We start from the raw sequence: 15,100 nt of genomic DNA on the forward strand, positions 1-15,100 counted from the left end.
GAAGGAGAAGGAAAAGGAAAAGGAAAAGGGGAAGGAAAAGGAAAAGGGGAAGGAAAAGGAAATGGAAAAGGAAATGGAAAAGGAAAAGGAAAAGGAAAAGGAAAAGGAAAAGGAAAAGGATCACTCCACTGTTGTTGCCCCCACATCAAACCCCTCTGAGGGCACCAGCCCCTCTGCCTGAGGGCTCATCCCCCAGCAGAACCCTGGGGCTGCCTCAGGCAGGTGAATTCACCTGCAGCAAAGGGAATTTTAAGGAATTTTCCCCACGAGCACAAGGCAGGGACAGGACAAAGGGATAACCCGAGGGAAAACTGATTTCCTGTGAGTGTTTGAATGGGAAATAAAACACATCCATGGCTTTGGGCTCCCTCAGCACTCAAACTTTGCCTGGGGTGGCTCATTTTCCAGCAGCTCCCAGCCAAACTCAGATGGGAAGTGGAAAAGAGAGGAAAAGGAGTGTAAGAGTGACACAGACAAGTGACAGGGATCTGGAAATGTTGGTCAGAAAACTTAAATAAGAACTGAAAACTCATGAAGACAGACATGGGATGGGCCCAGAGGATTCTGTGGATGCCCCAAGAGCTGGAGCCCCTCTGGGAGAGCTGGGGGGGCTCCCCTGGGGAGGAGAAGCTCCAGGGAGAGCTCAGAGCACATAAAGGGGCTCCAGGAGAGCTGCAGAGGGACTGGGGACAAGGGATGGAGGGACAGGACACAGGGAACGGCTTCAGAGTAGGATTTGATGGGATCTTGGGCAGGAATTGTTCCCTGGCACTGGGAATCCATTCCGTGCATCCTGTCCCTGCAGCTCATGGAAATTGTCTCTCTCCATGTTCCTTGTGGCTCTTTCAAGCCCTGAGGTTTCCTCAGAGCTTTTTCCTGTCCAGGCTGAGCAATCCCAAACCATTCCCATCAATCCTGGGTGTGGGACTGTTGGGAAAGATGGGACAGGAAGGACTTATGGATATGACTGCATGGTAAGAAATACTGCAGATATAAAACCTGAGTGAAATAGGAATGAAAGGCAGTTTGGAGATGTGAGCATGGCAGGCAGGAAGACGGGGATGAGCTGGAGACAGGGAAAACAAAAGACAAGAATGTTGCCTTTCCACCTTGGCAAAGACATCCGGGAACAAGGGCATGAGAAAGGAGTCTGTAGAGTTTAGAATATAAAATGACATGGTGATGTAGCAGTTCTCACAGGCTGCAGGCAAAGTCTGTAGGTTTTGTATCTCACGCCGGTTGGTCACTGTAAATTAGAATATTCAACACAAAAAGAGATGGAATGGATTGGAACAAGGGGATCGCTCTCTTGTCCTGGCTCTCCTCCCTTTTGCCCTCCCCTCTCTCCTCTGGCCCTCTCACCCTCTTCCCTCACCTCTCTTGGCCCATCCCCTCTCCTCTCTCTCCCCTCACTTGCTCCTGTTTTCTCCCCACGTTTTTCCCCTGCTCCTGCCCCGTTTTTCCCCCTGAGCTCTCTTCTCTCTCTCTCTCCCCATTCTCTCTTTAGGGCTTTGCTCCAGCCCAGGCTGGTGGCTGAAGGCAAAGCCCTCTTTACCCACCACCCTTGGAATAATAAACCCCCGTGTTTCTAGAGCATCTCAGCTCTGCAGAGCTCCTTGTCCCTGCCACCCACGGAAATTTCTACATGGGACAATCCCAGGGACTCCAGGCAGTGCCTGGGAGGGGCAGCTGAACCCCACACACACCAAACCCGAATTTAATGCAATTTAATTATTGTGTTCTCATTGCCAGCAGATCCTCAAGTATAAATAAAAAGTTTATAAATAAAAAGTTTATAATAAAAATTTCTACATGGGACAATCCCAGGGACTCCAGGCAGTGCCTGGGAGGGGCAGCTCAGCCCAACACACACCAGACCCGGATTTAATACGATTTAATTATTGTGTTCTCGCTGCCAGCAGGTTCTTGAGTGTCAAAAGTTTATAAATAAAAAGGTTTGGATGTTTTTTTTCCCTGCTGGGTGAGGAGATGACTGATTTCCCCGCATGTTTTTAATCCTGCAGATCTCACAAACTCTGTTTTTTTTGTTTTTTGTTTTTTTAAACCCCACAACACACCTGGACATGGCTGGGACACGGCCAGGAGGGAATTAATGCAGAGAAAAGGGAGAAAAAAAAGGGGCAAAGCTGAAGGAAAAAGAGAAAAAAAAGGAGAAGAAAGGGCCAAACCTGGAGGCTGAAGTTCCTCTCCCCGTCTCTGTCCCCTCTCACCTCCATCCTGGCTGAGCTTTGTGCTCTGGAGGGGTTTGGGGTGACCCCTGAGGATCCCAGTCCAGACTGGAGTTCCCAGAGGGGTTTGGGGTGACCCCAGGGGATCCCAGGGGATCCCAGTCTGAACTGGGAGTTCCCGGACAGGTTGGGGTGACCCCTGAGGGTCCCAGCCCGAACTGGGATTTCTGGAGGGGTTGGGAGTGACCCCTGAGGAGCCCAAACTGGGATTTCCAGAGGGGTTTGGGGTGTCCCCTGAGGATCCCGGTCTGAACTGGGAGTTCCCAGAGGGGTTTGGGGTGACCCCAGGGGATCCCAGGGGATCCCAGTCCAAACTGGGATTTCTGGAGGGCTTTGGGGTGACTCCAGGGGATCCCAGCCCGGACTGGGAGTTCCCAGAGAGGTTTGGGGTGTCCCCAGGGCATCCCTGAGGATCCCACCCCAGACTGGGATTTCCTAAAGCTCTGGGGTGACCCCTGAGGATCCCAGTCCAAACTGGGATTTCCGGAGGGGTTGGGGCACTGGGGATGTCTGAGATTCCCAGGGGGCAGCCCCAGGGCCCGGGGGCATTCCTGGGGCTGGGGGGGACAAACCCCATGGATAAACCCATGGACAAACCCCATGGATAAACCCCATGGACAAACCCCATGGACAAACCCCATGGATAAACCCCATGGATATACCCCATGGACAAACCCCATGGATAAACCCCATGGACAAACCCCATGGATAATAACCCCATGGATAAACCCCATGGACAAACCCCATGGATAATAAACCCCATGGACAAACCCCATGGATAATAAACCCCATGGATAAACCCATGGATAATAAACCCCATGGATAAACCCCATGGATAAACCCCATGGATATACCCCATGGATAAAGGATAAACCCCATGGACAAACCCCATGGATAAACCCCATGGATAATAAACCCCATGGACAAACCCCATGGATAATAACCCCGTGGAATTCCGGGTGGCTGCCAGAGTGACAGGGATAGTCTGGTTTTTATTAAATCATCCCTTCATCGCGTTCCCTCATCGCCTTCATTCGTGCCTTACTTGTCTACAGACGGAATTTAAATAAAGAAATAAAAAAATTAATACATATTCATGGCCCAGGAAATGGGCTCTGCTCCACATTTTAGTGTCAAAATCAAGTTTGGGGTGAAGGGCCCCCCTGGGACCTGCCGGGGACGCGCCACAAGCGGCGGGGCCGGGAGGGGAGGGGAGGGGGATCTTTAATTTGTCATTTCAGGGGACGGATTGTCCCCCTGGTCCCCCCTGATGGGATGGGAGAGCAGCTCCGGGCGGTCCCAGTCCCGATCCCGATTCCAATCCCCATCCCAGTCCTGATCCCAATCCCGATCCCAATCCCGTTCCCAATCCCAGTCCTGATCCCATTCCCAATCCCCATCCCAACCCTAATCCCAATCCCATTCCCGATCTCGTTCCCAATCCTGGTCCCGATCCCGATCCCAATCCCGACCCTGGTCCTGTTCCCGATCCTGATCCCAATCCCAATCCCAATCCCAATCCCCATCCCCAATCCTGATCCTGTTCCCCATCCCAATCCCCATCCCAATCCCAATCCCAATCCCCATCCCAATCTCAATCCCAATCCCATTCCCAATCCCATCCCCATCCCAACCCCAATCCCAATCACGATCCCGTTCCCATCCCATCCCAATCCCAATCCCCATCCCAATCCCCAATCCCAATCCCCATCCCAATCCCCAATCCCAATCCTAATCCCAATCCCCATCCCAATCCAATCCAATCCCCAATCCCAATCCCAATCCCAATCCCCAATCCCAATCCCAATCCCCATCCCAATCCCAATCCCCAATCCCAATCCCAATCCCGCCCCCCGGGCTCAAGGCACAGTCCGTGCCCACAGGATGGACAGCGGTCACCAAGGACAGCGCTCCCTTGGGGACTCAAATCCTGAGATTTCTGCTGTGGGCTCAGGGAGGAGTTTCCTCTCTGGAAAGGGAGAGGGGGGAAAAAAAGGAAACGAGGGAAAAATAAAAAAAAAAAAGGGAGAAGGGGAAAAGGAAAAGGAAAAGGAAAAGGAGAAAAGGAAAAGGAAAAGGAAAAGGAAAAGGAAAAGGAAAAGGAAAGAAAAGGAAAAGGAAAAGGAAAAGGAAAAGGAGAAAAGGAAAAGGATCAGTCCAGTGCCCATTTCTCCCCCCAGCCCCCGGGGTGAGGCCAGAGCGGCCTCAGGACGCAGCGACCCCGAGCTCCGGCTGCCCCCGGCACCCCCGGTCACTGTCTGTCCATCCCCACCCACTGTCTGTGCCCTGTGTCCACACCTGTGTCCATCCCCGTGTCCATCCCTGTGTCCATCCCTGTGTCCCCGTGTCCATCCCTGTGTCCATCCCTGTGTCCCTGTGTCCATCCCTGTGTCCCCGTGTCCATCCCTGTGTCCATCCCTGTGTCCCTGTGTCCATCGCTGTGCCCATCCCTGTGCCCATCCCTCTGTCCCTCTGTCCATCCCTCTGTCCCTGTGTCCATCCCTGTGTCCATCCGAGGTGCCTTGGAGACCCTCCCCGTGTGACGGTCGTGGCCTTTGGGGCAGGAATGAAAATTCCCATCCCTGGAGAGGGAGAATTCCCGAGCCCAGGGGGGCCGGACACGGGCGGTTCCAACTTTTCCCGTTCTCACCCCGGTACCGTCACCCCGGGGGGAACTGATCGCTCTGAGCCTTCCTTTCCTTTCCTTTCCTTTCCTTTCCTTTCCTTTCCTTTCCTTTCCTTTCCTTTCCTTTCCTTTTCCTTTCCTTTCCTTTCCTTTCCTTTCCTTTCCTTTCCTTTCCTTTCCTTTCCTTTTCCTTTCCTTTCCTTTCCTTTCCTTTCCTTTCCTCTTTCCTTTCCTTTCCTTTCCTTTCCTTTCCTTTCCTTTCCTTTCCTTTCCTTTCCTTTCCTTTCCTTTCCTTTCCTTTCCTTTCCTTTCCTTTCCTTTCCTTTCCTTTCCTTTCCTTTCCTTTCCTTTCCTTTCCTTTCCTTTCCTTTCCTTCCTTCCCTTCCCTTCCCTTCCCTTCCCTTCCCTTCCCTTCCCTTCCCTTCCTTCCCTTCCCTTCCCCTTCCCTTCCCTTCCCTTCCCTTCCCTTCCCTTCCCTTCCCTTCCCTTCCCTTCCCTTCCCTTCCCTTCCCTTCCCTTCCCTTCCCTTCCCTTCCCTTCCCCTTCCCCTTCCCCTTCCCATTCCCATTCCCATTCCCATTCCCATTCCCATTCCCATTCCCATTCCCATTTTCCCTGTCCCGTTTTCCTCCTCCCGGCTCGGAATAAAACAAACTCCGCTCGGGCGGGATTTCCGCGGCTCCTCCGCCCTGGTGGTGTCTCCTCGGTGTCCCCTCGGTGTGTCCCCCCACCCTTCGGGCCCGCCTGTCTCAGGCCCAGATTTCCCCTAATGATGATTTCCCTAATTGCCCTGTCAGGGCTCATCCCCCAGAGCCGCTGGGAGGGAGGGATAACACACACACACACACACACACACACACACACACACACACATGGGATAACACACACACACACACACACACACACACACACACACGGGATAACACACACTCACACACACACACGGGATAACACACACACACACACACACACACACACACACACACACACTCACACACGGGATAACACACACACACACGGGATAACACACACACACACACACGGGATAACACACACACATGCACAGACACACACACACACACACATGGGATAACACACACACACACACACAGACACACGGGATAACACACACACACACACGGGATAACACACACACACACACACACGGGATAGCACACACACACACACACACACACACACGGGATAACACACACACACACACGGGATAACACACACACACACACACACACACGGGATAGCACACACACACACACACACAGACACACGGGATAGCACACACACACACACACACAGACACACGGGATAACACACACACACACACACACACGGGATAACACACACACACACACACACACACACGGGATAGCACACACACACACACACACAGACACACGGGATAACACACACACACACACACACACACGGGATAACACACACACACTCACACACACACACACACACACGGGATAACACACACACACACACACTCACACTCACACACACGGGATAGCACACACACACACACGCACACACACACACCATCCCCACGCTTCACTCCTAACGCTGTAAGCAAATCCTTAACGGATTGTGCCGGGCCAGCTGCGGAACACGCGGGGGGAAAAATAATCCAACAAAGGCGGGGAGGGGGCGGCGGGGAGGGGAGGGGGATTTACCCCGGGGCCAGGCAGCCCCGAGCCTGTTGCGCTCCCGGGAGCCGGGAGACATTTCCCAAGGTCAGTTTTTGTTCGTTTTTTAACGCCTTCAACTCTTTTTTTCTTTTTCTCCTCTCTCTTGCTCTCTTCTTGCTGAAGGATTTTTTTTTTTTTTTTAGGAGGGGAGCTTTAGGTGGCAGCTCTGGGAACTTCTCTGGTGTTTTCGCTGAAGGATTTTTTTTTTTTTTTTTGGTGGGAAAGGTTTGGGCGGCAGCTCTGGGAACTTCTCCGGTGGTTGCGGGGCTGGAGCTGGGGATGCTCGGGGCTGAAATCGTGTTTTCCCATTTCGTGGCTCATTGGGGGAATTAACGGCGGGTCTGGGGGCGAGAGGGGGCTCCGGGCGGGGTCTGGGGGTGGGAGGGGGCTCCAGGGGCAGGAGGGGGCTCCAGGGGTGGGAGGGGGCTCCAGGGGCAGGAGGGGGCTCCAGGCAGGACCGAACACCGGCAAACGCCGCCAGTGCCGCCCCTCCCCGCCGTGCCCGCCCCCCCAACAGCTGTTCCCATCGCTGTCATTGTTATATTTTATTCTGTATTTAACAAAAGTCCCTCCACCCCCTTTTTCCCTCCCCTTCCCACCCCCCCCCCCCCGGGCTCCCCCTGTCCCCTGTCCCCTGTCCCCGCCCGTGGAGCCCCGGTGACATCAGCGGTGCCCCCCCGCTCTGTCCCGGCCCGTCCCGTCCTTCCATCCCCGGCGCGGATATAAAGCCGCTCCCTGCGCAAGGTGCGCCTTTGCTGCTGCCGCTGCTGCCGCTGCTGCTGGTGCTGCTGGTGGTGCTGCTCCTGCCGCTCTCCCGTCCCGGTGAGTGTCCCCTGAGTGTCCCCTGAGTGTCCCCGGAGTGTCCCCCGGAGTGTCCCCTGAGTGTCCCCTGAGTGTCCCCGGAGTGTCCCCCGGAGTGTCCCCGGAGTGTCCCCTGAGTGTCCCCTGAGTGTCCCCCGGAGTGTCCCCGGAGTGTCCCCCGGAGTGTCCCCGGAGTGTCCCCTGAGTGTCCCCGGAGTGTCCCCTGAGTGTCCCCTGAGTGTCCCCCGGAGTGTCCCCGGAGTGTCCCCCGGAGTGTCCCCGGAGTGTCCCCTGAGTGTCCCCGGAGTGTCCCCCGGAGCGTCCCCTGAGTGTCCCCGGAGTGTCCCCGGAGTGTCCCCGGAGCGTCCCCTGAGTGTCCCCGGAGTGTCCCCGGAGTGTCCCCGGGGCTCCAGGGGGGGACGGGGCAGGGGAGGGACGGGCCGGGCAGCGGGGCCGGTTCTGCCGGGATTGTCGCTCCCTGGGACCGACGGGGCGGGCGCGGTGTCCCCGGGGAGCTCCGGCGGGCGTTACTGACCCGGGGTTTTCTCTGTCCATCCCCCGGAGCTCCGGCGGGCTCTGCTGACCCGGGGTTTTCTCTGTCCATCCCCCGGAGCTCCGGCGGGCGTTGTTAACTCGGGACTCTCTCTGTCCATCCCCGGCGGGCGTTACTGACCCGGGGCTCTGTCTGTCCATCCCCATCGGGCGCTGTTAACTCAGGGCTCTCTCTGTCCGTCCCCAGCGGGTGTTGCTCACTCGGGGTTGTCCCTGTCCATCCCCCGGAGCTCCGGCGGGTGCTCTGTCCATCTCTGTCCATCCCCGGCGGGCTCTGCTGACCCGGGGTTCTCTCTCTCCCCTCTCCGTTCCCTGACCCGGGGCTCTCTCTGTCCGTCCCCGGCGGGCTCTGACTCGGAGTTTTCTGTCCATCCCCCGGAGCTCCAGCGGCCGCTGTTAACTCGGGGCTGTGTCTCTCCCCTCCCTCCGTTCCCTGACCCGGGGCTCTCTCCCCTCTCCATCCCCTCACTCAGGGCTCTCTATCCCCTCACTCAGGGCTCTCTGTCCCCTCACTCAGGGCTCCCTGTCCCCTCACTCAGGGCTCCCTGTCCCCTCACTCAGGGCTCTCTATCCCCTCACTCAGGGCTCTCTGTCCCCTCACTCAGGGCTCTCCATCCCCTCACTCAGGGCTCCCTGTCCCCTCACTCAGGGCTCCCTGTCCCCTCACTCAGGGCTCTCTATCCCCTCACTCAGGGCTCTCTGTCCCCTCACTCAGGGCTCTCTGTCCCCTCACTCAGGGCTCCCTGTCCCCTCACTCAGGGCTCTCCCCTCTCTGTCCCCTCACTCAGGGCTCTCTGTCCCCTCACTCAGGGCTCCCTGTCCCCTCACTCAGGGCTCTCTGTCCCCTCACTCAGGGCTCTCTATCCCCTCACTCAGGGCTCCCTGTCCCCTCACTCAGGGCTCCCTGTCCCCTCACTCAGGGCTCCCTGTCCCCTCACTCAGGGCTCTCTGTCCCCTCACTCAGGGCTCTCCGTCCCCTCACTCAGGGCTCCCTGTCCCCTCACTCAGGGCTCTCTGTCCCCTCACTCAGGGCTCTCTCCTCTCCGTCCCGCAGCCCCCGGTGCCGCCGGGCCATGGACTCGGACACCAGCCTGGTCTCCAGCCGCCCGTCCTCCCCGGAGCCCGATGAGCTGTTCCTCACGGCCAGGAATAAAGGCAGCGGAGGAGGAGGGGGCGGCGGAGGAGGAGGAGGAGGAGGAGGAGGAGGAGGAGGAGGAGGAGGAGGGGGATTCACCGTGTCCAGCTCCACGCAGAGCGACTCCCCGGCCGAGCTGAGCGCGGAGCTGCGCAGCGCCATGAGCGCCGCGGGGGTGATGGTGGTGGACAAACTGGCCTTCAAATCCTCCTCCTCCTCCTCCTCCTCCTCCTCCTCATCCTCCTCCTCTAAGAAAGACAAGAAACAAATGACGGAGCCGGAGCTGCAGCAGCTGCGGCTGAAAATCAACAGCCGGGAGCGCAAGAGGATGCACGACCTGAACATCGCCATGGACGGGCTGCGGGAGGTGATGCCCTACGCGCACGGGCCCTCGGTGCGGAAACTCTCCAAGATCGCCACGCTGCTGCTGGCCCGCAACTACATCCTCATGCTCACCAACTCCCTGGAGGAGATGAAGCGCCTGGTCAGCGAGATTTACGGCGGTCACCACGCCGGCTTCCACCCCGCCGCCTGTCCCGGTGGGATGGGGGGTCACTCTGCCCCCCTGCCCGGCCACCCGGCCCATCCCGCCTCTCACCCGGTGCACCACCCCATCCTGCCCCCCTCGGCCGTGTCCAGCGCGTCCCTGCCCGGCTCCGGCCTGGCCGCGGTCACCTCCATCCGGCCCCCGCACGGCCTGCTCAAATCGCCCTCGGCCGGGGGGGCTGCGGCCCCTCTGGGGGGCGGCTTCCAGCACTGGGGGGGGATGCCGTGTCCCTGCAGCATGTGCCAGACCCCTCCTCACCACCACGTGTCTGCCATGGGCACCGCCAGCCTGCCCCGCCTGGCCAGCGACACCAAATGAGCCCCCGCCGCATCCTCCGGGACCTACAAACTGTCCCCCTTTTCCTCCTGGGCCCTCCTGGAGCCTCCTGGACCCGCATGGACACCCCTGGACTCTCCTGGACCCGTCTGGACCCGTCTGGACCCGTCTGGACCCCCCTGGACCCGCCTGGACCCCCCTGGACCCTCCTGGACCCCCCTGGACCCCCCTGGGCCCCCTGGACCCCCCTGGACCCCCCTGGACCCCCCTGGACCCTCCTGGACCCTCCTGGACCCCCCTGGACTCTCCTGGACCCTCCTGGACCCCCCTGGACCCCCCTGGACCCGCCTGGACCCCCCTGGACCCTCCTGGACCCCCCTGGACCCCCCTGGACCCGCCTGGACCCGCCTGGACCCCCCTGGACCCTCCTGGACCCCCCTGGACCCCCCTGGACTCTCCTGGACCCGCCTGGACCCCCCTGGACCCCCCTGGACCCGCCTGGACCCGCCCGAGGGGCCAAATTTTGGGAAAGCCCCCCTGGAAAAACGAGAAAAACTCCGCGTTTCTCCCATATTGTGAATTTTCCGACGTCGCCGAGATCTCCAGAGGAAGGGAGGTCGCTGATGGAGGGACAGAACAGACAGAAGAGCTTTGGCTCTTTGATTTTCTCTGATTTTTTTCCTTCCTTTCCCTCGTTCCCACGCGCGGCTCCGCTCCTGGACCCGCCCCAGGGGCCAAATTTCGGGAAAACTCCCTGGAAAAACGAGCATCTCTCCCATATTGTGAATTTTCCGACGTCGCCGAGATCTCCAGAGGAAGGGAAGTCGCTGATGGAGGGACAGAACAGACAGAGGGGTTTTGACTCTTTGATTTTCTCTGATTTTCTCCTTCCCTTCCCCTCGTTCCCGGGCTGTGGAACTGCGGGAATTTTGGGGATTTTGGGGAATTTTGGGAATTTTGGGAATTGCGGGTGCTGTTGTTGTTGTTCCCCAGCCCGGGCTCTCTCCGGGGTCTCTCCCCGCCCCGGGGTTTGTAAATAGAGCCGTAACCAGGACTTTGAGCTTTTTCCCTCCGTGCACTTGTTCTGTGTCAGCCTCGAGTGACAAAAGGGGTTTTGCCTTTATTTTCCTCCCTTTGGGTTCCTGGGGTTTGTTTTACTTTTAAACCTGTAACACCCTTATTTTTATTTATTTTTATTATTTTTATTTTTATTTATTTTATTTTATTTTATTTTTATTTTTATTTTAGTTTAGTTTAGTTTTATCTTATTTTATTTTATTTTTATCTTATTTTATTTTATTTTATTTTATTTATTTTATTTATTTTATTTTATTTTTTTTGTATTTAATTTAATTTATTTTATTTTATCTTATTTTATTTTATTTTATTTTATCTTATTATTTTATTTTATTTCATTTAATTTCATTTTATTTCACTTTATTTAATTTTATTTAATTTTATTTTTTTTTCACTTAATTTAATTTAATTTAATTTAATTTTTTTTAATTTTTTTTTTATTTTTTATTTTCCGTTTCCCGCCTCCTTTTAACAGAATTTAAACTCTTTTAATGCTCTTTCTCCTGTAGGAACTTTTCACCCTCGTCCGTGTTGCAATAATGAGAACTTGGGCTTGTTTATTCTGAAATAACAATTTTTTCTTATCGCTGCCCACCCCCCCCCCCGACTTTGCAGAGATTTTATCATCTGTTTATTTTTGTAAAAAAGAAAAAAAAAAAAAAAAAAAAGAAAAAAGAAAAAAAAAAAGAAAAAGGGAAAAAATTGCTAAATAATATTTATTACTCGTTTGGTTGCAAAAAAAAAAAAAAAAAGTGATTCATTGTCGAGATTTTAAATAAATAAAAAATAAAAAAAATTTAAAATAAATTCATTTTAAATAAATGTCCTTTTCCTCTTCCTTGTTGTCCCGGGGGAGGCGGAGACAGATGGAGAAGGGATGGGAATATTTGAATATTTGAATATTTTAGGCGCATCCTTGACTTTGGCGGAGTTTTTTTTCTCAATTCCCTTCGCTGGCGAATCGAAACCGCCGCAGCTTTGGGATTTTTTTGTTGGTTTTTTTTTTCCCCATTCCTCATTTATTCCATTTAAAATCAGGGCAGGGAGGGAAAACCCACCGGTAACGGGAAAATCTCTGTCTGTCCCATCCAGCACTTGGTAAAAGACAAATTTTAATTCAATATTAATTGAATATTAATTAATGGGAGAGGAACCTCCACTCTCTGCTCCTTCCACCTTCAATTAAAATCCCTCCAAACGAAAATCTGCCCAAAATAAAATTATTTAGGGATAACACCCGATTTTTTTTTTTTTCCTCCTGAATTCACTCGTGTCTGTGACCCCGGGGGGAGATTTTGGCAGGACTCGAGTATTGGGAAAGGAAATATTTGGCACAACCCGAGGAAAAAGCTCCGCTGGTTCTGAAGAAAAACGAGTTTGGGGCGGTGCGAGGTTCCCACGGGGCAAAACCTTTCCCATCCCTCTCCGGAGCCACGAAGGGCAGGACATTTATTTAAAATAACCATTAAAACACCTGTGGGGCAGAAATAAACAATTATTGAGGAATTCTGACGGCTCAGGGAGGGGTTGGAGGGTGAGGACACGGCGGGGATGGAGCGGGGCTGGAATTGGGGATTTCGGGTTTGATTTGGGGTTTTATTTTTCCTGGAAATCGAAGCGGTCCCGGGTGGGGGGTCTGGGAGAGGAGAAGGGGATGGGAGATGTTCCGGTACCGGGATTGGGATGATCCAAGGGTGGGATGGGAGATGTTCCGGTACCAGGATTGGGATGATCCAAGGGTGGGATGGGAGATGCTCTAGTACCGGGATGGGAACAGCTTCAGTACCGGGATGGGGATTCTCCAGTACCGGGATGGGGATTCTCCAGTACCGGGATGGGAACAGCTCCAGTACCGGGATGGGAACAGCTCCAGTACCGGGATGGGGAACAGCTCCAGTACCGGGATGGGGAGATGCTCCAGTACCGGGATGGGAACAGCTCCAGTACCGGGATGGGAGATGCTCCAGTACCGGGATGGGGAACAGCTCCAGTACCGGGATGGGGAGATGCTCCAGTACCGGGATGGGAGATGCTCCAGTACCGGGATGGGAACAGCTCCAGTACCGGGATGGGGAGATGCTCCAGTACCGGGATGGGAACAGCTCCAGTACCGGGATTGGGAACAGCTCCAGTACCGGGATGGGAGATGCTCCAGTGCCGGGATGGGAACAGCTCCAGTGCCGGGATGGGAACAGCTCCAGTACCGGGATGGGAACAGCTCCAGTACCGGGATGGGAACAGCTCCAGTACCGGGATGGGAGATGCTCCAGTACCGGGATGGGAGATGCTCCAGTACCGGGATGGGGAACAGCTCCAGTACCGGGATGGGAACAGCTCCAGTACCGGGATGGGAGATGCTCCAGTACCGGGATGGGAACAGCTCCAGTACCGGGATGGGAGATGCTCCAGTACCGGGATGGGGAACAGCTCCAGTACCGGGATGGGAGATGCTCCAGTACCGGGATGGGAACAGCTCCAGTACCGGGATGGGAACAGCTCCAGTACCGGGATGGGGAACAGCTCCAGTACCGGGATGGGAGATGCTCCAGTGCCGGGATGGGAACAGCTCCAGTACCGGGATGGGAACAGCTCCAGTACCGGGATGGGAACAGCTCCAGTACCGGGATGGGAGATGCTCCAGTGCCGGGATGGGAACAGCTCCAGTACCGGGATGGGAACAGCTCCAGTACCGGGATGGGAACAGCTCCAGTACCGGGATGGGAGATGCTCCAGTACCGGGATGGGAACAGCTCCAGTACCGGGATGGGAGATGCTCCAGTACCGGGATGGGAACAGCTCCAGTACCGGGATGGGGAACAGCTCCAGTACCGGGATGGGAGATGCTCCAGTACCGGGATGGGAACAGCTCCAGTACCGGGATGGGGAACAGCTCCAGTACCGGGATGGGGAACAGCTCCAGTACCGGGATGGAGAGATGCTCCAGTACCGGGATGGGGAGATGCTCCAGGATGGGAGATGCTCCAGTACCGGGATGGGAACAGCTCCAGTACCGGGATGGGAACAGCTCCAGTACCGGGATGGGAACAGCTCCAGAACCGGGATGGGAGATGCTCCAGTACCGGGATTGGGAGCGGTTCCGGTCCCGGGATACAGATCTCCCGGGCAGGGATGGAGCCCCCGGGCCGGTACCAGGATACGGATCTCCCGGCAGGGATGGAGCCCCCGGGCCGGTTCCGGGCTCCGGCAGCCCCGGTAGCCGTTCCCGACGCCCCCCGAGCCCCCGGGGCCGCAATAAGCGGAGCCGCTTTCCCAATTAGCGCAGGCCCGGTTGGGGAGCGCTGCGGCGGAGGAAGGGCAGGAGCAGGTGAGAATTAGCGGGAGCATCATTAGGAGCTGCTCTTTGTCTCTATTAAAGGCGATAATTAGCGCCCTGACAGATGCAGGAGTCGGCGGTGGCACAGGCCGGTAAATCCCGCTCGTCTGCCCGGCCTCGCCTCGCCCCGACGGGCACCGGCCACAGGGAACAGGGGACAGCGGGGACAGGGGGACAGCCGGGACATCATGGGGGGACAGAGGGGACACCAGGGGGACACCAAGGGGACAGTGGGGACATCAGGGGGACAGCGGGGGGACATCAGGGGGGGCAGTGGGGACAGCGGGGACACCAAGGAGAGAGTGCGGAAACCAGGGGGGACACCGAGGGGGACAGCGGGGACAGCAGGGGGACCGAAGGGACAACTGGGGGGGACAGCGGAGACACCAGGGGACAGAGGGGACACCAAGGGGAGAGTGGGGATACCACAGGGGGACAGAGGGGACAGCGGGGGGACAGTGGGGACACCAGGGGGAAGGACAGTGAGGACACGCTGGGGGGAGAGCGGAGACACCAAGGGGAGAGTGGGGACACCTGGGGGGGACAGCAGGGGGACAGCGGGGACACTGGGGAGCCCCGGGGACAGGGGGACAGAGGGGACACTGCAGAGGACAGAGGGGACACCAAGAGGAGAGTGGGGACAGCAGCGGGAACAGCGGGGACACACTGGGGCCACAGCGATGGCAAAAGCCAACTTTCCCCTTCTCTTTCCTCACTTTCCCTTTTTCTCTCCTCCGTTTTTCTCTTTCTCTTCCCCACCCAGGCCCAGAGGGGCAGAGCTCAGCAGGGACAGC

General features: G+C 56.3%; 1 protein-coding gene across 1 annotated transcript; it reads left to right on the forward strand.

Annotated features, from left to right (window-relative positions):
- Positions 1–9,010: 9,010 nt before the first annotated feature.
- LOC310906148 (oligodendrocyte transcription factor 2-like) lies at positions 9,011–9,937 on the forward strand (the record flags this gene model as incomplete). The annotated part of the gene is made up of 1 exon (XM_083855211.1): positions 9,011–9,937. One exon carries the CDS (start codon positions 9,011–9,013, stop codon positions 9,935–9,937), a length of 927 nt encoding a protein of 308 aa, XP_083711337.1.
- Positions 9,938–15,100: the final 5,163 nt, after the last annotated feature.

Source organism: Zosterops lateralis (genome assembly GCF_965231275.1).
Source record: "Zosterops lateralis genome assembly, chromosome: 2".
NCBI classification, from domain to species: Eukaryota; Metazoa; Chordata; class Aves; order Passeriformes; family Zosteropidae; genus Zosterops; species Zosterops lateralis.